The following is a 23,284-nucleotide window of genomic DNA, read 5'->3' on the forward strand; positions in this document are numbered from 1 at the left end:
AAAGGCGATTGGAGGATTGGTGGCTGAAAAGCAGAGGTGACATAAGGTTAAAAGGGTAGGAAGACGTATTTAAAGAAAATCGAGAAATTCAATAACACACAACACAGATAAAAATAAAAATTAAAGGCAAAATAAAAATCTGAGCATGGTGGCAACTGCCATCGCCCCGTTTCAAAGGGGACGCTCCTACCTTCCATCCATCCATCCGTCTGCTACTCTACGGTTGGCTCAATGGTTGGCTGGTGCAGCGCTGTAATTACTACGGCGGCCGTTGCGTTGTGACTAACTGCTCGTCTAGTTGATGATTTTTGCTGACACAGGGACACTGATGTTACAAGGCTTTGATCGGTCACTTGGCACCAAATGTTGATTGCCCGAACCTAAAAAATGTCGAGGCGTGTAGTCCGCTGCTCTCTAAAATAGCGTTAATTAAATAACCGCTCCTATTGCCTTTTTCGAGCAGATTATTATAAATCACATTGCTTATAGAGTTCGTAAAGTACACAACAGTTTCATTGTATGCGTTGTAAAACTTGTTTCTGCGCTCTTCAGAAATTTGAAACCACCGTATATGTTCGACGACAGAACGATTACCACTCATTTTAACTCTTAAAAGTTGTCCGTGAATGCGTCGTGAGTTCAAAAAGTGAATAACGCACACAGCTTCACTGCGTACCATTATGCTACCGCCGTACTACGCAGAAAAGCTAGCTTTACAGTTTGAAAAGAGTTCCGTGACACGATTTAAGGCCTGCAGAGCAGCACGTATATTAAAGCACTTGAATCGCTTTTGCAAGCTTTCTACTGAACTAGACATCCAACGGCAATAAAAACAAGATATGCTCACCTTTCCTTGAAACAGAATCGATCAACCTATTGCACATATGGGGCGGAGGACTTACTCGTGAATACTTTTACTATACTTTTACCAGATCATCTGCCTTTTGCTACGGCACAAATCAGTAAATCCTAATGTCATCTACGACATTAGGCTATTAGTAATCAACGCAAACAAGCTAGATTATCCTATGACTCTTTTAAAACAATTTTTCCAGTCTCTTACGGAGGCTAAGAAAGGGAAATTTATGCTGTCGATCTATAGCATTGCAGTTGCCACCTACGCTCGTTGTTTACATTTCTTGCGCCGCTCCTCCTCTTCTAGTTTCCCTATTCAAACGTAAGACATTCGCAAATATCTGTTTTATTTTGTATATTTGTGAATTTATTCATTTAGCGCCAATACAAGCTCATTGTGCCTGCCGAAATGGCAACACGAGCGCTGAACAGATCACAGAAGCAGACGACAGCGAACAGGTTATAGCTAGCGCCACTCTGCTCGTACGTTCCATCCCTAGCGGCAAATAGGCGTGCTGGAGCAGGGAGATCTGTGCAGGTCTGGAGATCAGTAGGTCGTGCGATCACTAAGTTTGTATAGGTGTTCTGTGGTGCGATCCACTACCCGTACTAGTACACGATGTCATGCGGTCATGCTTTGTTTACGCACGTGGTGAGCGGGTACAAACTTCCCTGCTGGGCGCTTACGGCCACCTCCAAAGGTAAACGAGTGCACGAATCAGCTCAATACCTACGTCCGTTGCTTTCTTTGTTCATGTTGTAGCGGCACGCTTGTACACGCAAAGAAGAAAAGGAGCGGGTGAAGAGGACTTTGTTTTTGCTGTAGCGGCCTCGCTCCATCCAGTGCTTTAGTGCCGAGCCTTCTAAATAGACGTCTCCCGCATTGTAACAATATGTCATGCGCGCAACTTTGCATCAATGGTCGACATTGTCATAACACAAATACGGTATATTACACAGGTAGTCTGTCTGCCTTAATTTTGTCTGCTGTTTTTAGGACATCTATTACGAGCTACCCGGACGAACGCTACACATTCGAGAGTTTACAGCTAAAAGAACATTTTTCCTTGTTGCGCGAGGAGCACATTTTTATTTATTTTTTCACTTAGCGACAGTTACGCGGTGAAGTGCTCAAGGCACATATCCCTGGATGGTTGTACCGTCATTTGTCTAATTTGTTTTACTGTGCTACTGCTGTCGTTACAGCTTCTGCTGATGTTAGTTGGGCCCGTCAAGATCTAGCCCATCTCTGCACCGTTGACAAAATTAGCTGCAAGTGCTGATTGCTGCTGGTTGGCTCAGTCTAGAATCAGGTGTATACGTACATCCATTTGCTCAAGGCATTCTGATGCTTCTAATACTTGAGCTGCTCCAGTAAAAGAAGATTGAATTAAATGTCGTTTGAGTGATGCGTGACACCCCATCACTGTTGTGCTATACAGGTGGCAAGGTATTTTCAGATCTAGGCCAGTAAGGCCGGCCAGTTAACTGTTGGAAGTTCCCAAAATGCATTAAATGCGCATATAAAATTGTCTTGGCCAGAACTCTTATAATACTGTAGGGCCCTTGGTGCCTGATGCAATCACAAAAGAAACAGTAGAAGAACCCAGAAAATTTGTGCCCAGCTGCCCCGAGACAATAAATCATACAGAAATAATTGTGTTGCAAACTACGACTGAACGTCCGCAGCTGTGAGTAATTTCCTTGTGGGAATACTGTTGCTTTTCAACGTCTTTTGTGTCAGGTGCACTATCGCTTGCCAGTTGCGTCTTCAATGTCTGACTCATTGTCATAAGACTGCGTCTATCTGTACAATGCAGTTGCTACGCCACAAGCGATGTCTGTGAGTAGTGGCGAAAGTGTTAGTATAGATCAGGTCTTGTACATAGGAAATGCCAGTCGGCCGAAACAATCGCTTAAATTGTTTCAGCATCATAAATAGCTCTGCAAGCCTGCAGGTATGCTTAGATGTCTCGGTGTTTGTCTGAGTTGTGATCGGCAACTGTTCGTATATTGTTCTTATGGTGGTATATTATTGAAACTTTGCCACTTACTCTGGGCTTTATGTGTAGCAGTGTGGTGTACTCTGCATTTCATTCTGACATGGACGTGTGGCTGCAACGAAATATTTTGAAGTGAATTTCTTTGGCTCTTTCGATCATTTACGTCTTTAGTTGAGGTCTGTAATGGTTGGTGGTCGGACTCTGCTAGGAAAACATTCGTTTGCTCTTTCTTGTTCTTTTATTTGCTTGTTCTTTTGTTTGTTCACGCTTTCATTCCTTTAGGCTTTGCTTACATTGATAGTCATCATCTATGGTTCCTGCACATTTTCTTCACACAAGTTCATGCTCTAATTTGCCAGCAATCTTACCAACAAGGGTTTAGGGCTTGCACTCTTGCTTGCTAACGTTGCACACCTTTGATCAAGTTTGGTCACACCTCCGTTACTACAGGAACCCATTTCTTGAGGAGTTGTACGTCACTGTTCATGACTTACAAGAGGGTTGAGCGTTGTCATTCCCTCTCATGGCCAGATGTGTTAAACATAAATATAATTATGGGGCTGTGTGTGTCAACACTACAATCAGATTATGAAGCATGCCATAGTGGCATACTACGGATTTTGATACCTTTGTGTTCTTTAAAGGGTCGCTGAAACGGTTCAGGACTCGCTGTGGTTGCTTAGTGGCTATGGTGTTGGGCTGCTGCACATGAGATCATGGGATTGAATCCTGGCTACATTTTGATGGGATCAAAATTCGAGAACTCCCATGTTTTAGGTGCATGTTGAAGAACCCCAGGTGTTCTCCCACTACAGTGCGCCTTGTAATCAGATCGCAGTGTTGGCTTCGGTGTTTCAAACGGTGTTTTCAAACTGTGCTTGACATTTGCATTGCTAAGTTCCCTTTAAACGAACAGTGTTAAGACAGGGTGGAAAGGTTGCCTTATTAGACTTCAAATGTGCCACCATTTCCGCGCAGTGCATCTCGCAAAGCCACGGAGAGCATCATAGCTTGGCGCAAGAGGCGCCAGCTGCATTGCATCTGCATCACTCGCAATGGCACTTCATATGGATCCGGAGAGAGAACGAGAGAGTGAAAGAAAAAGGGCTAAAAGTGAAAGTGAAGCTGTGCTTTGGCACCCCCCTTTCTGCCATTTCTCTCTCTCTCTCTTTGAGCGCGGAAACAATGTGGGAAATTTGCCGTAGAAGCAGCCCAAAGCAGCAGACAGCCCAGTTTGTAAAAGATAGTGCTGACAGAGCACAACACCGTGTTGCTTGAGACGAAGCTGCAAATTTGGAAGACTGGAAGAAGTATGAGCTCGCATTCAATGATATTGTTACAAGGGAAAATGCAGACGAGAAGCTATATGCAAGTATATTTACAAAATGAATACGCTGCACTTCACCAAAAGGCAACAGCCCAAGCTAGCCTTTAATCATCGTCTTGACACCGCTGGCCTCTTTTGCGTCGTAACTGCTACCCTACTACCACCACAGTACTATCATAGTACTACCATAGCACTACCCTCGTCAGTAAAAGTGCCGACCCGGTGCAACTAAAGGCTTGGCTCGGAAGCACTGTAGTAGGCCTTGAGCCTACTGATATGCACAACATCACTGGATGACCTAGAAGAGGGTGACGTTGAGCTGACGGGAGCAATTTCGTAGGTCACTGGTGTCACCTGGTGGAGCATGCGGCAGGACCTTGTCTAAATCAGGAAAGGAGCTTCTCTGAAAGTCCAGCATGACGAAAGGGTGACCACAGGAACATGTGCACACCAAGGAAAAACTGTGTGTTACGGTGGCAGGCATTGTACAGTTGCTGCTGAGTGGCTTGCGATGCCTAAAGCCCCTCCATACACGTTTCCGCCGACCAGGTTAAGTACCGCCAACCTGCCCTCCTCCTCCACGCTCCTCTCCTACTCACCCCCTTAGCTTCCAGCGTCAAGCGGAACTTACGTAGCTGCAGCTTCCTGTTCCGAGTGGAAGTGATACGTTGTTTTTTAGCGTTGTCAACCTGCGACGGGTTGTGGCACGAGCGACAACGTACAGTGGAATGTAGTGCCTGGGCGCTTGGAGACCACTGCCGTTTTTCGTGCAATTGGACAACAGCGACCGCGAACTACTACTTCAGCGGAATACAACAGCTTGTCCCCTTTGCATTCTTCTTATGGTGACTGCTACAGCCCTGCAAAGCACGCGCGGGCATCTCACCATCGTCTAACAGCAGTCAAAGTGGAAATTCCAGCAGCGCAACTCCAGGAAGCGGAAACGCCGGAACCGGAAATTTTTAAACCGGAAATGCCGGAACCGGAAATACTGGAACCGGATTTGGTGTGAGGAGAAAAGGCGGCGCACAACAAAGGTTGTCGCTACTTAAGAAAGCGGCGGTGGCGCGTAGATGCAGGGGCTTTAGCGATGCCGTCAGTTGAGCACGGGCAAGTTGGCAAGCTTGGTTGGCCAAGGCGATGGCACTGCGCATACTCGCCTGTCGAGGAGGTTCAGAAAGAAATGCAGCATCCAAGGGCAAGGTTGGTTTGCGACCGTACAATAAATAGAGAAATTGTGGCAGCGTCATGCCAAGAAGAATTATAGGCAAATGTAATGTAAGGAAGGGCAACGTCCCAAGCGTAGCAGTCTTTCAACACGTACACGGACAGCATATCTGTGAGGGTACGGTTCAACCACTCCGTCAGTCTGTTGGTTTGAGGATGATGTGAGGTGGTCAGCTTGTGTTGTGTGGAGCAGGAACACAATGTCGGTGATAACATTCGACAAAAAGTTATGACCACTATCAGTAAAAATAAGTTGCAGGCGCCGTGGAGTAAGATAATGTTATGCAAGAAAAAGTGCAACCTCAGTGGCCCAACTGGTCAGGAGAGCCCGTGTGATTGGCGCCTTCCTTAGCAGGTGGCGTAATCAGTTTCAACAGCTACCCATTTGTTTCTAGTGGATGATGCGGTAAAAGGGGTGAGGAGGTCTAATCCAGTATGGAAGAATTGTTCTGCAGGGACGGTGATCAGCACGTAGCGCCTGAGGCTCTTTCTGGTGCTGGCAGAAATCGCAGGCAGCAACGTGTTATCGAATGGAGCGAGTGAGACCGGACCAATAAAAGCGGCGGCGGATGGGGTTGTACCTGAGAGATACCCAAGGTGTCCTGCAGTAGATTCATCATACGACTCAAAGAGCAGAGTGTGTTGTAGAAGTTTGGGCATGACAAGAAGATAATCAGACCCGCCATGGGAGAAGTTCCTTCGTTGGAGAATGCCAACCTGCAGGACATATCGGCCAAGAGAGGCATTGTTAGGTGAATAGTGCAGATGCTCAATGAGTGCTCGAAGTGATAGGTCTCAGTACTGCTCATCGGCATCGTTAGAGAAGGCAGACACAGAGAAAATGCCATTGGCGGTGCTACAGACAGTGTCGTCAGGCTCGTTGACCGGGTAACGAGACAGGCAATCAGTGTTCTTGTGGAGACAGCCAGATTTGTAAATGACAGAATACGAATATCGTTGTCAGCGTCACGCCCAGTGAGGAAGTCGACCTGTAGGGTCTTTCTGTGAGCACAACCAGCAATGTCCGTGCTGGTGTGTGATGACTGAAAAGGGTCAGCCATATAATTATAGGCGTAGCTTTGCAACTGCCCAAACTAATGCCAGATACTTGAGCTCAATGATGGAATGGTTATGCTTGAAGGTTGGGAGGTGTCTGCTGACATAAGTGGTAATATGGTCATTGCTGTGCTGGCATTCTGCCAGTACTGCACTGATTCCGTGGCTGCTGGCATCGGTATGGACTTAGGTAGGTGCAGAAGGATCACGCCTTTCCCTGTGAGTTTTCGACAATGACCCTGTCATCAATCAGTGGTCTCTTTGTGACGCTCAGGAGAGGGTGACATTGTTATCTTGAAATAAGCTGTCATTTCTGGGTGCTTGAAAAGCTGAAGATCGGGAGCGTGACTGCCTGTTCTATGACTCAGGCAACGCTGATTGAGCTTCCTTGAATGAACGATGAGACGTGATCAGCGCCCATGATAGCCACATGTCTGCCGGTGAAGCATCTTATTTCTGAGGGATTGTCAGGCACAACACCCCTGCCACCAGACGGCGCATCAGGACGTTGAGTTGTTCGATGCAGCTCGGCTGGCTTGATGCTTGCATTCCTCAAAGCCATTGGGATGCAGGGGCCGAGAATTAAGATCTTCTGGCCAAAGGCATCTTAATAGGTGGGCTCTGACTTGACTGTATAGATGCAAGATGACAAGCTCCAAGGAGCGACCTTTGTCAGCCTGCACAATGCCGCAAGTGCCACATGCAGGCCACTCATCGCCAAACTGTACAAATTGAAATAATCTGACAACCCCCTATCTGAAGGGAAACCCTGAAACACGAGGTTCACATTAATCTGGACAAGCACCAGGACTCTTTCAACAATGTCTCCGTGCAAATAGACACAGAGTTTATGTAATGAAGCTAAGTAATCATGAATTAGAGCTTCCATAGATCAGGAAGGCGAAGGGAGAACTGGCTTTGATTAATTGATATCTGTAACACTTAGCACAAGATAGCTACATGATCATGACAAAATGCCAAGTTGCGAAATAAACAAAATGGAAAACCATCTACAAGTCTTATCACTTCCCTTAATTGGCTCAGAAGGCCTGATTTATTCCGCCTTTCTTCTAGTTCACTTTTAATTTGTGCTACTGTAAAGCTACGCTCTACCCGAACAGGAGGCCATATTTATTTATTTATTTATTTACATGTACCTTTGAGGCCTTCGAGAAGGCATAGTGTAAGGGGGGAAATATGGTGACATATTAGTATGGAATCAGGAAAGAAATAAACATCAGCATAATGAAAGGAGTACGCACAGAATGTGGAAAATTAATACATTAGCAAATACAATATGTACAGCAATAACAATAAATGGTAAGCAACAACATAATAGCATAATAACATTGTAAACGTTTTAGCATGTTATACAGTAGTAAGTATTGTGAAAAAATTGGGAGCACTGAAATTCTTTAACATTGTAGAAAAAATGCAAGAAAATTACAAGAGACATGATGTGTTTAGACGGTTGAAACGGTCTGAGACAGTTGCCCCGTGCGGTCCATAAATGGACCGCATGGGGCAAAGCTCAAAAATTAAAAGCGCGTGTGTTGCCATAAATTCGGGTGTAGCTGAACTGATTGTTCAGTCGTTGTGATGTCAAGGATGCTTTTTTCAGGTTTAATAAGTTTAGGCCAACTGTGTGAACAAATCTATGAAATAATAATAGAAGGGAAATATCACGGCGAGTAGTTAGTGGTTGCAACGAAGATCGATTTTTATTTGGGTTACACTTGACTGGTTACTATAATTTTTAGACATGAAACGGCTCGCTCTATTCTGGATGCTCTCCAGGAGTTCGATGAGGTAATTTTGATGAGGAGACCATATACAAGAGGCGTACTCAATTTGTGGCCGTACAATAATTACGTAAGCTAGTTTTCGTTGTGGTAAGGGCGCACTTCTTAAGTTGCGGCGCAGAAATCCTAATGATCTGGAGGCATTAGCTGAAATGGAGGTGATGTGTTTAGTCCATGAAAGATTGTGTGTAAGGAGCACTCCTAAGTACTTATATTCTGTGTTGTGGTCAACTATGTTATAATCCAGATGATAAGATAAGCGAGAGTTAAGAGTTTTTCGAGAAAAGGAAACTACTTTGCACTTCGACACGTTTAGGGACATGAGCCACGTAGCACACCAATCACTGATATGTGCAAGATCATTTTGGAGTGCCGTGTGGTCAGAGGCGGTTAATCGAACGGTATACAATGCAGTCGTCAGCAAATAATCGTACAGAAGATGATATATTGTTAGGTAAGTCGTTAACGTAAATTAAAAAGAGAAGAGGCCCAAGTACACTGCCTTGAGGTGCACCAGAGGTGACGTCAGGGAGGCCAGAGGAAAAGTTAGCAACAACAGTGAACTGTTTGCGATTAGTAAGAAAATTACGAATCCATGATAGGGTTAGTGAGTCGAGTTTAATTGCTGAGGGCTTTGATATCAGGCGACTATGAGCTACACAATCTAATGCTTTCGAGAAATCGAAAAAGATGCAGTCAATTTGTTTATTACTGTTCATATCAAAGTGTAAGTCTGCCGTGAATTCTAGTAGTTGGGTTTCGCAAGAAAATCCTTTTCGGTAACCATGCTGTTTCGGGTAAAAAAAGTTATTACATTCAAGATGAGAATATTTATGGGATGCGATAATGTGTTCAAGCACTTTGCAGCAAATGCATGTTAGTAGTAACATGCTAATGTTAGTAGTAATGTGACATACCTTTGCATAATACAATGCAGCGTGATTAGAATAAATCGCCAATTCTGACCAATAATAAAAAACTTCCAACAAATCATGCAAACTATCGAAAGCAATTTACAATCAAAATTATAGTGAGGCCTTTTATCTTCCCTGATGCTTTCCTTTCTCGAGTGTTTACCTGATTTTTCATGGAAGTAATCAAACTAAATAAGGTCTGCCATACCATGAGCAGTAAAGCAGAAGTAAAGAAAGCCTTGGGAGCTATGCAAAGGGGGAAGGCAACTGGGGAGGATCACATAACAGCAGATTTGTTGAAGGATGGTGGGCAGATTGTTCTAGAGAAACTGGCCACCCTGTATACGCAATGCCTCATGACCGCGAGCCTACCGAAATCTTGGAAGAATGCTAACATAATCCTAATCCATAAGAAAGGGGACGCCAAAGACTTGAAAAATTATAGACTGATCAGCTTACTGTCAGTTGCCTACAAACTCTTTACTAAGGTAATCGCAAATAGAATCAGGAACACCTTAGACTTCTGTCAAGCAAAGGACCAGGCAGGATTCTGTAAAGGCTACTCAACGATAGACCATATTCACACTATCAGTCAGGTGATAGAGAAATGTGTGGAATATAACCAACCCTTATAGAGTGGAACCCCGTTCATATGTTTCTCGCCGGACCGAGGAAAAAAAACGTAATAGCCGGAAAATGCAACAGTGAGGAAAGCTCCGAAAATCAATGAAAAAAGTGCAGCTTCAACTATATACAATTTATTTCCACAGAGTGCGCTTAGGACTTAAAAAGAGTCTAGAATGGTGGCTTGCCATTTCTTTCGCTCACTAGAAATCACCACACGTTTCTCAACAGCCTGGAAGGCCGCATTGCTGTCAGCGTTGCTGTGAGGTGCGACGTATCTGCAAAGGAGGTCCAGAGCCGCGACGGCTTCTCCAAAGCTAGGATTTGGCAGCTCCCCGGCATCATGCGGCTCGTGCTCCTCCTCGTCACCGCGCCAGGCAACGGCAACGGACGAATTAATATCCGCAGGAAATTTTGCCCTCTTTGGCGTAATCATGCTAATGTGCTAACGTTTGTTTAGTATTGCTGCGGAGCGCGCACGTCCGAGCAGCCCAGTTGCGTGGTTTCACAATAAATGTAAACAAGAGAGGAGAGCTGGCCCGATAGGCGGAGCAACGCCAACTTCCGGCTTCTCTTTAGCTATAGCTTCCCGAAGAGTGACGTCAGGGCCTCTCCCGAGTTTCCTTCCTCCGTGAGTCGACCCGCCCAACAAACCATGCGGTGACCGTAATCACAGTGATGATAGTGAGAGCATTTTTCACGAATGGCCACCTAGTGGTGGCCTCTCGAACTGGCGTGCGGCTTCTTGCAGCCAGTTCAATAGCCAAGCCCGGTCAAAACTAGTCAAAAGCCAAAATGGCGGTTGGAGCGCGTTGCCTACTTTAGCCCAGGCGGGATCGGGTTGTGATACATCATGCGGGAACGTTTTCACAGCTACTACGTAACAGCGGGGTTCCTTATACATTGGATCCTATGGAAGCTATGCAGGGACTGGATGAAAGCGACGTAACAGCCGGGAAAACGCAGCAGTGAGAAACGTAACAGCGGGGTTCTACTGTGTATAGCTTGCATTGATTACGAAAAAGCGTTTGATTCTGTCGAAACCTCAGCAGTCATGGGGGCATTACGGAATCGGGGTGTAGACGAGCCGTATGTAAAAATACTGAAAGATATCTATAGCGGCTCCACAGCCACTGTAGTCTTCCATAAAGAAAGCAACAAAATCCCAATAAAGAAAGGCGTCAGGCAGGGAGATGATCTCTCCAATGCTATTCACAGCGTGTTTACCGGAGGTATTCAGAGACCTGTATTGGGAAGAATTGGGGATAAAAGTTAATGGAGAATACCTTAGTAACTTGCGATTCGCTGATGATATTGCCTTGCTTAGTAACTCAGGGGACCAATTGCAATGCATGCTCATAGACCTGAAGAGGCAAAGCAGAAGGGTGAGTCTAAAAATTAATCTGCAGAAAACTATAGTAGCGTTTAACAGTCTCGGAAGAGAACAGCAGTTTACGATAGGTAGTGAGGTACTGGAAGTGGTAAGGGAATACATCTACTTAGGGCAGGTAGTGACCGTGGATCCGGATCATGAAACTGAAATAATCAGAAGAATAAGAATGGGCTGGAGTGCGTTTGGCAGGCATTCTCAGATCACGAACAGCAGGTTGCCATTATCCCTCAAGAGAAAAGTGTATAATAGCTGTGTCTTACCAGTACTCACCTACGGGGCAGAAATCTGGAGGCTTACGAAAAGGGTTCTACTTAAATTGAGGACGACGCAACGAACTATGGAAAGAAGAATGATGGGTGTAACGTTAAGGGATAAGAAAAGAGCAGATTGGGTGAGGGAACAAACGCGAGTTAATGACATCTTAGTTGAAATCAAGAAAAAGAAATGGGCAGGACATGTAATGAGGAGGGAAGATAACCGATGGTCATTAAGGGTTACGGAGTGGATTCCAAGCAAAGGGAAGTGTAGCAGGGGGCGGCAGGAAGTTAGGTGGGCGGATGAGATTAAGAAGTTTGCAGGGACGACATGGCCACAATTAGTACATGACCGGGGTTGTTGGAGGAGTATGGGAGAGGCCTTTGCCCTGCAGTGGGCGTAACCAGGCTGATGATGATGATGATACCATGAGCACAAACAATGTCCTCTTTTTGACAAAAGCTCCTAAAATGTTCAAAATTTCATATCTTCGAAGAAATTAAAGTTCATGAATGCAATCTGCAAAATGTGCCTCCAAAAAACACTCCTGCATGTATGACTCGTTAGGAACTCCCATAAAACCATAACTGATCCACTTGCGCAGCTTGGATGTGACCTTCCAAACTGTCTGAATGAGAAGAAAGGGGGTTAACTGAGGGGCTTGGTTCTTATTAATCGTATCATGAGAAGCCAACAAACGGAGACACCAAGGAAAACATAGGGTAAATTACCTGTACTTATTAATTGAAATAAAGAAATTATAAATTAATGGCAATGAAAGTGGATGAAAAAACAACTTGCCACAAGTGCGGAATGATCCCACATCTTTGCTTTATGCATGCGATTCTCTAACCAATTGAGCTACTGCGGCATGGTTTCCCCATCCACTTTCTTGCGTATTTATGTGTTACTATGAGAACTAACCTTGGGAGTGTTAGCCAGCGTCACCACTCTCAAGCCTTGTTGGCGGATGTTCCAAACTTTTTGCAACACTAACCCTGTTTGCTTTACTATTCTACATGTTTTGTGACATAAACTTTCCGTTCGTGATTGGGGATCTAACGTGAGCCGAAAATGCTCACAACCTAATAATATTTTGTGTTATTCCTTATGCTTCTTAAGCATTGATCGTGCAACCAAGCTAAATACAGCACGAATCAAAAGAACAAAACAATTTGCAACCTGTCTGTCTGATTTCATATTTCAGACGAGCTCGAGAGGGTCGTGCATTTCGCGGCTTTTGCAAAGCGCTGTCTTGGAAGAAGGCAAAAGCCTCTAATTTGCCTGACTCACCTCGTAGCTACAACTTTAGGACAGCAGCCGCCAAGTACTGAGAGAAGATTACATTTACAGACCCACACACGCGCTGGTCCCTTAGGTGCTAGGCAGCTGCCTTTCTTTGCCCCGTGAGTGACTGGCCCTTGTAGCAGCCTACAGGACGCTTGTCTTTCTCCCTCTGCTTACAAAGAGACGGCTGCAGTGCGGTTAGGTGACTGTTACTACGTATGAATCTTCGTGAAGCTCTCCTTCCGATGTGCATCATGCCGATCTCTGCAAATGCCTAAGCTTGGGATTTATCATCCATCGCCTTTTTCACAGTCTCGGGCTGGATCCTGACCGTCATGCATTTGTGTCTGTTGCCTTGTCGCTTCACAGGTTTGGTTCCTTTCGCTTCACATGTTTGGTTCCATACTCCTTACCCCATCTGCCTTTCTCATCTTGGGCCTATCCCTTTGCTTCACCATCTGCTCTGACGTATGCAAACAGCCATAGGCAACTTTTCCTGGCAGGCTGGCCAAACTTGCTGCCTCCGTACGCACTTGGCCTAATGGGCCCTCCGTTTCTTGCGTGGAAAAACCGCCGCTGTCTACTGCCTTCCCCTCGCTTCCGGCTACCAGCAAGTTTGACTCATCACTGCGCTCAACTATCTCAGGAATCATTCCATGGTCCTCTGACTGTTGCACAATAGGGAATACGCCTATCAGTCTCCGAGTTTCCTTCCATGTTTTTGCCTGAAAGACCCCATATTGGAGAAGGGTTCTCCTCGTTCTGTCAGCGTTTGCTCCGGCCTATTTGATTATCAATAGGTTACTTGCTGTGGCAGGCTGGCCAATATTGCTGCCTCCATACACACCTGGCTGTTCAGTGAAAGCTGTCCCATATATGGCTGCAGGTTCTTGTCGGAGTCCTGAGCTATGACAAATACCACCCGCTTCTCACAGCTCCTGGCTATGTGGTCTTTTCCTCTGCAGTTGTAATACACAACTCTCTTCCGCGCCTCCAACGTGTGTACACCATCAGCGGGGCATCTTTGTTTCTTCTGCTACTTTAGGTGCGTCACCCTCTTTCTCTTTATGTGTGCTGGGGGAATTTGAAGTCTCCGGTTTAAAATGCCTACAGAAATACTTGTTACCCTTTGGCTTCCGGGAACCATATCCTGCTTTGTCACTTGTTTCTGATTGTCACGGCTTACTCTGGAAACTTCGGAGCGTGCGGTAATGCATGGCGAGTTCTGCTGCTCTCTCTTTTTGCCCTTCGAGGTCGGTTTGAAATGCTAGACAGAAGGGTCTAAAGAAATCCTTCTTAGCCCTATCGTAGTCTCGCACTTTGTCCTCAGACAAGCAGTTCATGAAACAGCGATACTGAACAGGATTAGTGCTGGTAATCTCTTGGTCCACAAGTCCCGGCTGACACCCTCTTTCTCAGTAAAACTTCATTTGGGCCTAGTTGGTGCATAATTCTGAACTTAAACTTACAGCGCAAACACCCAAGATGGACCACAACAGGAATATACGACACTCTTTCAAAATCGGCGAGGACATTAACTATATCCTCCTCTACCATGAAAGCGTGGAACTGGAATCGCGCTATTTGCCATCTAAGTATCTGACTTTTCTGCTCAAGCTCTTCCATTCCAAGAAAATGCCATTGTGCTGCCTCCTGCACATGCCTCTGGTGTGTTTCTGCTTCAAGTTTTCATCTTTTTGCCTCTTCATGCTCGCACCTCTCTGCTTCACGCTTGCGCCTTTCTGCCTCTTCATGCTGACGCCTCTTCTTCTTCACATTCGCACCTCTCTCTCCTGCTTCACGCTTGCACCTCTTGCACTGCTCTGCCATTTGCTTTCTTTCAACAATGGTTTCCCAAGCCTCTTCAGCTTCCTGGACTGTCACATCTTCTGCGCTCATGACGTCGAAAACTGCTTCTTGTGTTGTTGCGGAGCTGGCGAGAATGCCCAACTCTTTGCAAATTAGAAGGAGGTCCTGCGCTTTGAATTTCTCCATGGCGAATTTGTTAGCCTTCAAAATTCACCCTTCCTTAAAACTGAAATTTGCTATTTAAGGAAGGTGAATTTGGAAAACAATCCCCACCAGAAAACACAAACATACTCTCCTAGCATCTGCTTACTTGTACTAGCAAGAGTTCTGGTGACTGTCGTGTGGTTGGTGCCGCGCGGGGCACGAGCACGCAGGGACGGACCGAAACGTACGGCCACTTGCTTGGACGAAAAGGGAATGCCCCTTCTTTATTGGGCCCGAACATATATACAGACACACACACAGGTCACAGGGGGCGCCACACTCTGGTGGCAGCCTAACAAACGAGTCTGAACTGTGGCGACCTCTACAGTGACATGAAGAGCAAACATCGGGCAATAGCTAGCCCATCCTTATCACTATTAGGAGACTGCAGAATTTCTTGTTCTTCATGCTCTCTTTTTTACAAAATAATTTTCCTTGCCTCACCAGCCTCCTCCCAACTCCTCTCCTCATTCTGCAAAAGCTCTAATTGCTACCTTTTGCCTTTCGCAGGGCCAACCGAAATGCTCATCTGCTTATTACTTTCAAGGAGTTCTTGGATTTGCAACTTCTCCATGCTCACAAAGCACCCTGTGTTTGTTCCCCACTAGCAATCAGCCCACGAGACACTATATTCTTGGTGTATGTAATAAAATAACTAACAACACCAAACACTATTATGGATTGCCTGCGCTATGAGTCTGGCGAAAAGAGAAGCAAACATGTAGCACTCACCACGCCAATGTAGTCTATGCCGATCGATCTCATAAGCTGCCTGCCTGTATTGTAAGGTCGGTTCCATTGTGGTGCTGTGCCAGGTGCCGAGAGAAAGATGGGTTCCGAGCGACAGTTACGAGAACAAGAAAAGGTTTTATATTCAGAAGTACATGGTTGAGTTTTATACACAGGGCTCTTAACTTTCAGAGCACACTACATGCTAGAGTGTGTATGTCCGAGCTTCTTCCTTCTCGCATCCGTCCCAGTCCACCTTTTATGCTGTTTATTTCCCTCTTTCCCTCGTCAAGGGATTTCACAGGACAATCACAAATGCCTTACCATTCACCACCTCCTGCTCCCAACATTGCACAATACGAGGCGGCTTCCACATGGCAAACTGAACCGGCCATTGATGCCTTTCCCGGTAGTTCTCGACAATGACCCTCTCATCAATCAGTGACCTCTGCGTGATGGTCAGGAGAGGGTGACATTGTTATCTTGAAGCGAGCTGTCATTTCTGGGTGCTCGAAAGCCAAAGATCTGGAACATGACTACCTGTCCGTAAGACTCATGATGCTGATTGAGCTTCCTTGAGTGAACAATGAGGTGGGATCAGCACCTGTGATTGCCGCATGTCTGCAGGTGAAGCATCCTTTGTTCTGACCGATCGTCAGGCACAACAGCAACAAGTTGGTGACCGTAAGGGTTGCCGAACAAGTTCTGCAGCTTTTGTTTAAGTGTATCTAAACTGGTGAGCTCGTCTGCGTGTGTCCTAAGCCATACTTGAGCTGTGCAATCCACCGAGGTAAAATACTATGTTGGCAAGCATGACAGTTGAGTCACACTGGTTATTGGTGCTGACGCGTTGGTACAGGCTGATGCAGTCATCGACGTCTTCCTCATCTTTCTCCAAGAATACGCCAAGATCACATGGAGTGGAGAGTGCGATGTGCCTCGTTGGAGTAGCAGCAGGTGTCAGAGCCGGTTGAGTCGAGCTGTCATCTCCGGGAGCCGTGACGGAAGGCTCGATGTACCATCCACTGCGAGCCCCATGACGAGGACAGGGCATGTCTACCTCCACCAAATATGTTACATGGGAAGTCACAGGCAAGAAGCTACATACAAGTTTATTTACAAAATGAATACGCTGCCTTTTGCCAAAAGACAACAGCCCATACTAGTAGTCTCTAGTTGTCGTCATCTTCACAGTGCTGGCCTCTTCTCTATAGCTATTGGTCCGTAACAATATTGATGATTCTGAAAACTGGGAGTTCTGTCATGATGAAGGTTGTATCCAGTGGCCATGCCTATCAATGGAAAAAGTGTTAGGGGCCCTTTTTTACCATTAACTGCTGTTTCAAAAAGGCGGGCTTTATGCACTAGAGCAAAACCCCCATGGTAGTGATAGCATCATGGTGGAAGCTGCGAACATAACCGAGCCCTGGGAGCACGTCACTGTTTCTAGCCTCTTTGTTGCTTTTTAGCCTCTCTATATTAAAAAAAAAATCTGATAAGTGGTAATGGAAGCCCATCTGTATTCATGAATAAAAAATGCATGTTTACCTGCAGAAAATATGTTTGGTCACTTTATTGTCACTCTGAAAAAGTTGAGATAACTTTTCTGCAAAATTTGTTAGTCTGAGATTTTAAATCTACAGTAAAAATATTCAACACTGAGGGTTCACATTTGGGGGAAAAATAATCTCGATGGTTTAAGAGGAAGATAATTGGTGGTGCATCGATTCTTTTGAGATGATTGGCAACTTTAATGTCATTAGCAGTCCGATAATTGGTGCACAATTGTTGATTGTATGTTAAGTAGTAATATGAAAAGTGCTCACACCTGGGACCCAATTTGGCGTCAAAGTGACTCAATAAAGAGCAGCACGTACTGAGTGCGGCTGCGAAACACCTGAACAAGGCGTAGGTGAGTGCCGAATTGGAACATATCTATTTCGGTGTATCTACTGTTTTATTCTTATAAGCAGTTATGCAACCCATCTGTATCTGTATTGAAAAATAAACAATGCATACTTTTCTACGAAAAATATTAATTGCGACTTTATAGTCTCTCTGAAAAAAATGTGTTAACTTTTTTGCAATATAGGTCAGTCTGAAGATGTTAAACCTGCAATAAATAAGAACTTAACCCGGAGTGGTCGCACTTGGAGAAAAAAAATAGGCCTTAATTGGGTTAAGATGAAGCAAATTGGTGGTGCATCCATTCTTTTGAGATGATTGGTGACCTTAATGTCATTAGCAATCTTATGATTGGCGCACAATTGTTGGTTATGGTAGTGGTAGGGGTAGTGTTGGTAGTGGTGTCAAAGAGTTTCATTCAATACTGGCACATGCACAATGACCCAACTTGGCATCAAAGTGAAGAGCAGCATGTGCAGTCGACAACAGATTGAAATGGACCACGGCTTAGGCGGCTGAAGCAGCTGCAGGACCGCACCATGGCGCTGCTGTCGCGCGCTCATGATGAGAGTACCCCGAGTGACGTCAAACTTCGTCTGCGCATCCTTGTTTTCGCGCTGGTGCTTGTCATGCTTAATAAATTTCAAGTGCGGCGTTCGGCCATTCTGCTACTGACGGTCGGGACGAAAGGACGCGGTAATGCCAGTAGTTTCGCCAGCAGTAGAATGCCAGTAGATTCGCGAGTAGTTCAGCACTTTGAATGAAGGGAAAATCAGACATTCACCCGTTGCACTTTGCGCTGTCGTGCAGTAGTGGATGGCCGCAAGCCATCAAAGCGCCGCAGTGTGAAGGAACCGGAACCCGATGTTTTTTTCCTTTTCTTCCTTTTTTTTTTGTCAGCAATGTTCAGTTGCGGACACAATAAAATGGAGCATGGCTTCAGTTCAAGAACGCAGACCAGTGCCAACTAGTGAAAAGGGCAGCTGGTGTTGAGACGTCTGCTCTCGCATGTCCGTCCTTTTTAGCTTGCAATTTCTCCAAGCCTTTAGCATCACCTTAGCACTCTTTATTCATAGAGAACAGTGCGAGATGATGCCGCTGTTACTGCAATGTTTGATGCGCTGCTTGAATAGGTTGTCGGGGGCGCAATTGTTCTCCGTGCCCAGCTTGCGCTGCAGCTTACGGTTGGCACCTTAAAGGGACCCTCACCAGGCCCCATAGCAAATTTTTGTTATATGGTGGAAGTTGTTACGTGTCCTCTAGGGAGCATTCTGCCGCAGAAAATTTTCAAATCGGCTCATTAATAGCTGAGATAGAAATATTTCAGTGCCACAAACCCATGATTTCTGCAGGCGGGCTTTACTGCCAAGCAAGACAGTCTCTCTACTCGCCCTGTCTAGCCTGCACAAGCAAAATTCCTTCCCTGCATTCTCCCATACTGGACCTCGAGGATCGCGTGACGCATACGTTTTTTTCACTTTTTTTTTTCACTGCTATGCACTTCTGTGACAACATCGCGCGCGAGCTGTTCTGTCGTTCATGCAGCGCACAAATATTCCACGCTATGTGCAAGGAAACCGTACTAGCGGGAGTTCTGTCATGATGAAGGTTGTATCCAGTGGCCATGCCTATCAATGGAAAAAGTGTTAGGGGCCCTTTTTTACCATTAACTGCTGTTTCAAAAAGGCGGGCTTTAATGCACTAGAGCAAAACCCCCATGGTAGTGATAGCATCATGGTGGAAGCTGCGAATTATGCCACCGTACTAGTGGCATAATTCAGTGCTATGCTAATACTGAGGCAGAACAAGTGGATTGCAGGGAATGATCACGCACTGGAACACAGTAGAACATGGCACAGTTTCGGTACCTGCACACGTGACTGCACGACCGTGGGAACAAGCAGACGAAGCGGAAGTACATTTCTCTTGCTTCGGTGCGAAGTAAAGCAAAAAACACACAAACATTCCGTTTGTGTGTTTTATTATTTCTCTAAACTTCAATTCGTCAATTCAAGCAACAGAACACACAAATAACAGATGGTGCCTTCAATAATTCTCAGTCACGTGTCGCCACGAGCTCCGTCACACTGCAGACACGACTACGTAGGTGCAGGGACGGGAGTATATCATCCTCCGGCTTGGAGTGCGGGGGCTGCGAGAAGGAAAAACGGCGTTCGGTTTGAAATTTCGTATCTTTCCGCGGCACATGGCAATGAAATGCTTTGCAGACACGATTGTTATCACACACTGTATGCTCTGCAATTGTCAGCTCAAAATGGCCAGACCTGGTGAGGGGCACTTTAAGCAAGAAAATTTATCACACTGATTTTTCCAACAAAGTCAAAAGTTGCCTGCATCCATCGTCTACTTACAGCGAAAAAAGTTTCCAGTTCATCCTGACTCAGAAAATGTCCAATGACCCGATCGAGGCAATGTTTGGCTTTCTGCGCCGCATTGCCGGGTACAAGGACATGCTGGACGTAAGGAGTGCAGCATGTGTCCTGGAAAAGATGCTGAAGACCAGAATCGTGTCAGCTTCAAGTGGAAGCAATGTTAAGAGCTTGACCACGTTCTCATCGCAGCATCTTATTCTTATTGAACAGGAATTGCATGGTGCGACAGGCACCTTTGATGAGGTCCTGAACATGGCAGCGCAGGGGTTAAACAACTGCCTTTCAGCGCGACCATTTGTCTCCACCCCTCAGATCGCCAGCGTGGCCATGATTGGCAGATACATTGTGCGTGCGGCGAGTGAGCACATTCCCTGTGCAGGCCGTATAGCATTCCTACGGCGAGCAAAAAGCAGCACTCCTAAGCACGGGCCCATCGCTCATCGAGACTGTTGTGGCCTATTTTATCAATCTCGGGAACTGCTGAATCTGCTCATAGGTCTTCGGAGATTCGTGGAATGTGTGCTTCCTTATTGGAGGCCCGTCGCGAAGCCCTTGAACTTTACACACAGAGGATTGTGCAAGAGCCCATGAGCCTACCAGTGATGAGCTGTGGAAACACCGACACTGACCACCGCAAAGAGCTGCTGCTGCTTCTAAGTTCCAGGAAGTTTATCAGGCCGCTTTTTAAAAATTTTGCTCAAGGAGTGGCTGACAGGAATGCTGCCGCCAAACTGCTTGAAAGGAAACCCCCTGTCAGGAAAAGTTCTCAAGTTATAGTAGAAATTTCTGCAAGGAAATGATTGTCGCGATCTTGTCGTGCATCCCTGAAGCATAATTTGTGAGTAATGGAAACAAAGCCTCCTGACTGCTGAAATACCTCTTCTCTACCTTTGCCTCCTCCTTTCCCTACTTTCCTTTTTCCTCCACAGTTGGCATGTCGATGAAGTGCAATACTTCAAAACAGCTGAAGCAGGGTGCTTTGATCATGTTCTGCAGCAAAGGTGAAGTGGACGAGTCGGTGAACAGCGCTGAGCTGGATGCCTGCGGGATGTAGTCATTGGACAGTGGTGTGGAGACTTTTGATGAATCGTAGTCGTCATTGTCGAAGAGTAACGAGCAGGGATGTTTGAGGAGACAGCTGCTTGAGCATAATGTCAGCATTCCTCTCATGACTGACTTCATTGTGGCTAAAGACGAGTATGTCATCCATGAGCTTGATGACTCCTGTTAGTCCGATCAAGATTTCGGACTTGCACTTTCCGCAGTATTTTGGTGTTGATGTTATGCCGATCGAATGGGAGACTTGTGAAGCGCAAAATGCCCAGTTGGCAACATGAATGTCGTCAGCTCTAGGCATGGCGGGGAGAGGGGGATTTTGGTGGGAGCCTGTATATGCATTGTCTTCAAACAACTGTTGCCTCACCTAGCTGTGAACACGCCCTTTTCTTTCCCTGCGCCAGTACATACTTCAGTGTGTTCCATTTACATTACAAAATTTCTTCGTTCTTGAATCAAATGTCTTGTTTGGTTCTTTTTCAAGTTTTTTGTGTTAATTCATAGCAGTGCCTTAACACAAAATAACGTAACAGTACTGAGAGCGTGTTCGACGCGTCGAAGCTGCATGTTGACTTCGTGTCCCATTCATGTTCAGTCAGAAAGAAAGGTATTTAATGTGTAAGATTCAAAAAATATACTTGCTAAGGTGTGCCTCACAGTCTTCTCGCCAATGGTGAACTCAAGGAGCCTGCCCGCCCTGAGCTGCGGCCACCATGGTTGTGGCAACCACTACTTCAGACCGGCTCAGCAATGCTAAAGCTGATCGAAAATAAAAGGAATCAGCAGGAATTTTGAGCATACCTTTCTTCACCGTTCATTTTTTTAACACTAACAAATCCTGACAAAATTTTAACTTTTTGAAAAGCTGCCAAATTAATGTAATGCTCATAACTTCAAAACTCATTGCACGACATTGTCGAAAGATGGCCGAATGCTTATAAAGATGCTAGAAACGAGTTGCATCAATGGAAACCATAAATGTTCTGTTATGTCCGAATACACACAAAAATTAAAGTAAGCATGTCATATCATTCGCATTAGAATATTTCTAATAGCTTCAAAGAAAAATTTTGTGACGAAGCAGGCGTGTGCTCTTCGTCGCGCCTCTAGTGCATGTTACAAGCATACAAGCAACCGCCTGCACGTGTGGCCAGATGCACCGCTGCACCGACACAGTGTTGCCAACAGCATCACTCTGGCTCCAGCAGTACAGTTGGGAGCACGACTACGGGGCGATCTGCTCGCATTTTGTGTTCGCAAACCTCTAATGGCAAAACAAGCGACGTCCAAGGCAATATTTTGTTTAGAGGAGGCATTGCTCAGTGCTACACAGATACCGAGGCTGACACAAGTGGATCACAGAGCATGACCACATGCTGGAACAGGCTAGAAAATTATATATATAGTTTCATTGTGTTTACTTGCAACTGAACGATGTGGGAATAAGCAAACAAAACAGAAATACAGTCGAACCTACTTATAACAATATTGATTCAAGTGCCACAAAAAATTCGTTGTTATAACCGGGTTCCACGAAAAAAGGGAATGGCGTAGCGGTTCCGAGAAAAATATAATGGCGCGAAGGTCAGTTCTCCTCCCCGCCACCTTCCTCCATCTGCCTTCTGATTGTGTTGACTCGATCAACTGTTTAACTCTGCTTCCTGCGCACTTCAATCGCATGTTAAGAAGCCGCGACGGTCGGCGTTCAAGAACGGCACTGGTATAACAACTGCAAAGAAGAGTCAAGAGCGGCAAATGACATACGAGCTCCACCGAGGCATCCTTTTGGTGGCCCCAGGAGGCGCCTTTTAAAATATGCGGGAAGGCTGCTATGGCAACATCTCAGCTTGAGAAATCCAAAAGAAATCCTGGAGCGAGATCGCCACAAGCATCTCGCCATATACCTCCCCACTGGCTTGCTTGAAAAAAACGCATGTCCGTCAGCCTTGCTCGCTTTATGCGAAGTTTGCCGACACCCTTCTCCAAGGCATTTAGGTGCCCCATGTAGGGAAGCGTAAGGTCCCTCGCAAAAACAGGCTCATGAGGGACTGAATCATATGCAGGACCTCCTGCGGGGACAATGTTGACGCAGCCTGCCCTACTCTGTCATCGCTGCCGTCGGTATCCGATGCAAGTACGTTCGCGACGATCGCCTCATCGGTTAAAAGCACTTCGTTTCCAAATTTATAGCAGCGCGCTTTCTTTTCACCGGCAATGTTGTGCATTGCTGATGATCAGTGGGCTAATCAGCCATCTTCCCTTTCGGTGGCATGTCAAACTAGGCTGAGAAGCAATGTGGCCAGGAATGACTTCGACGCAATGAACAAAGAAAAGCATGAGCGACTTAATCCGTTAGCAGAATTGCGCAGAATGAGGGCCAGAGATAAAAGGACCAACTGTGAGGGTCGAGCGAGCAATCTGGGAGCAGCGCCGGCAGCACTGTCA

General features: G+C 45.8%; 1 protein-coding gene across 11 annotated transcripts in view; it reads left to right on the forward strand.

The window, feature by feature from the left end:
* The first annotated feature begins 1,392 nt into the window (after positions 1–1,392).
* Positions 1,393–23,284, forward strand: part of LOC129383656 (uncharacterized) — a 62,038-nt gene continuing 40,146 nt past the window's right edge. The window contains exons 1-3 of one of the 11 annotated variants that reach the window (XM_055068302.1): positions 1,468–1,556; positions 15,267–16,275; positions 16,345–16,577. In XM_055068302.1, coding sequence (XP_054924277.1) covers positions 16,538–16,577 — 40 coding nt within the window. In that variant the 5' untranslated portion in view covers positions 1,468–1,556; positions 15,267–16,275; positions 16,345–16,537. The other 10 variants (XM_072289586.1, XM_055068304.1, XM_055068301.1 and 7 more) reach the window with 10 other exon arrangements.

Source organism: Dermacentor andersoni, chromosome 8 (genome assembly GCF_023375885.2).
Source record: "Dermacentor andersoni chromosome 8, qqDerAnde1_hic_scaffold, whole genome shotgun sequence".
Classification (NCBI taxonomy): domain Eukaryota; kingdom Metazoa; phylum Arthropoda; class Arachnida; order Ixodida; family Ixodidae; genus Dermacentor; species Dermacentor andersoni.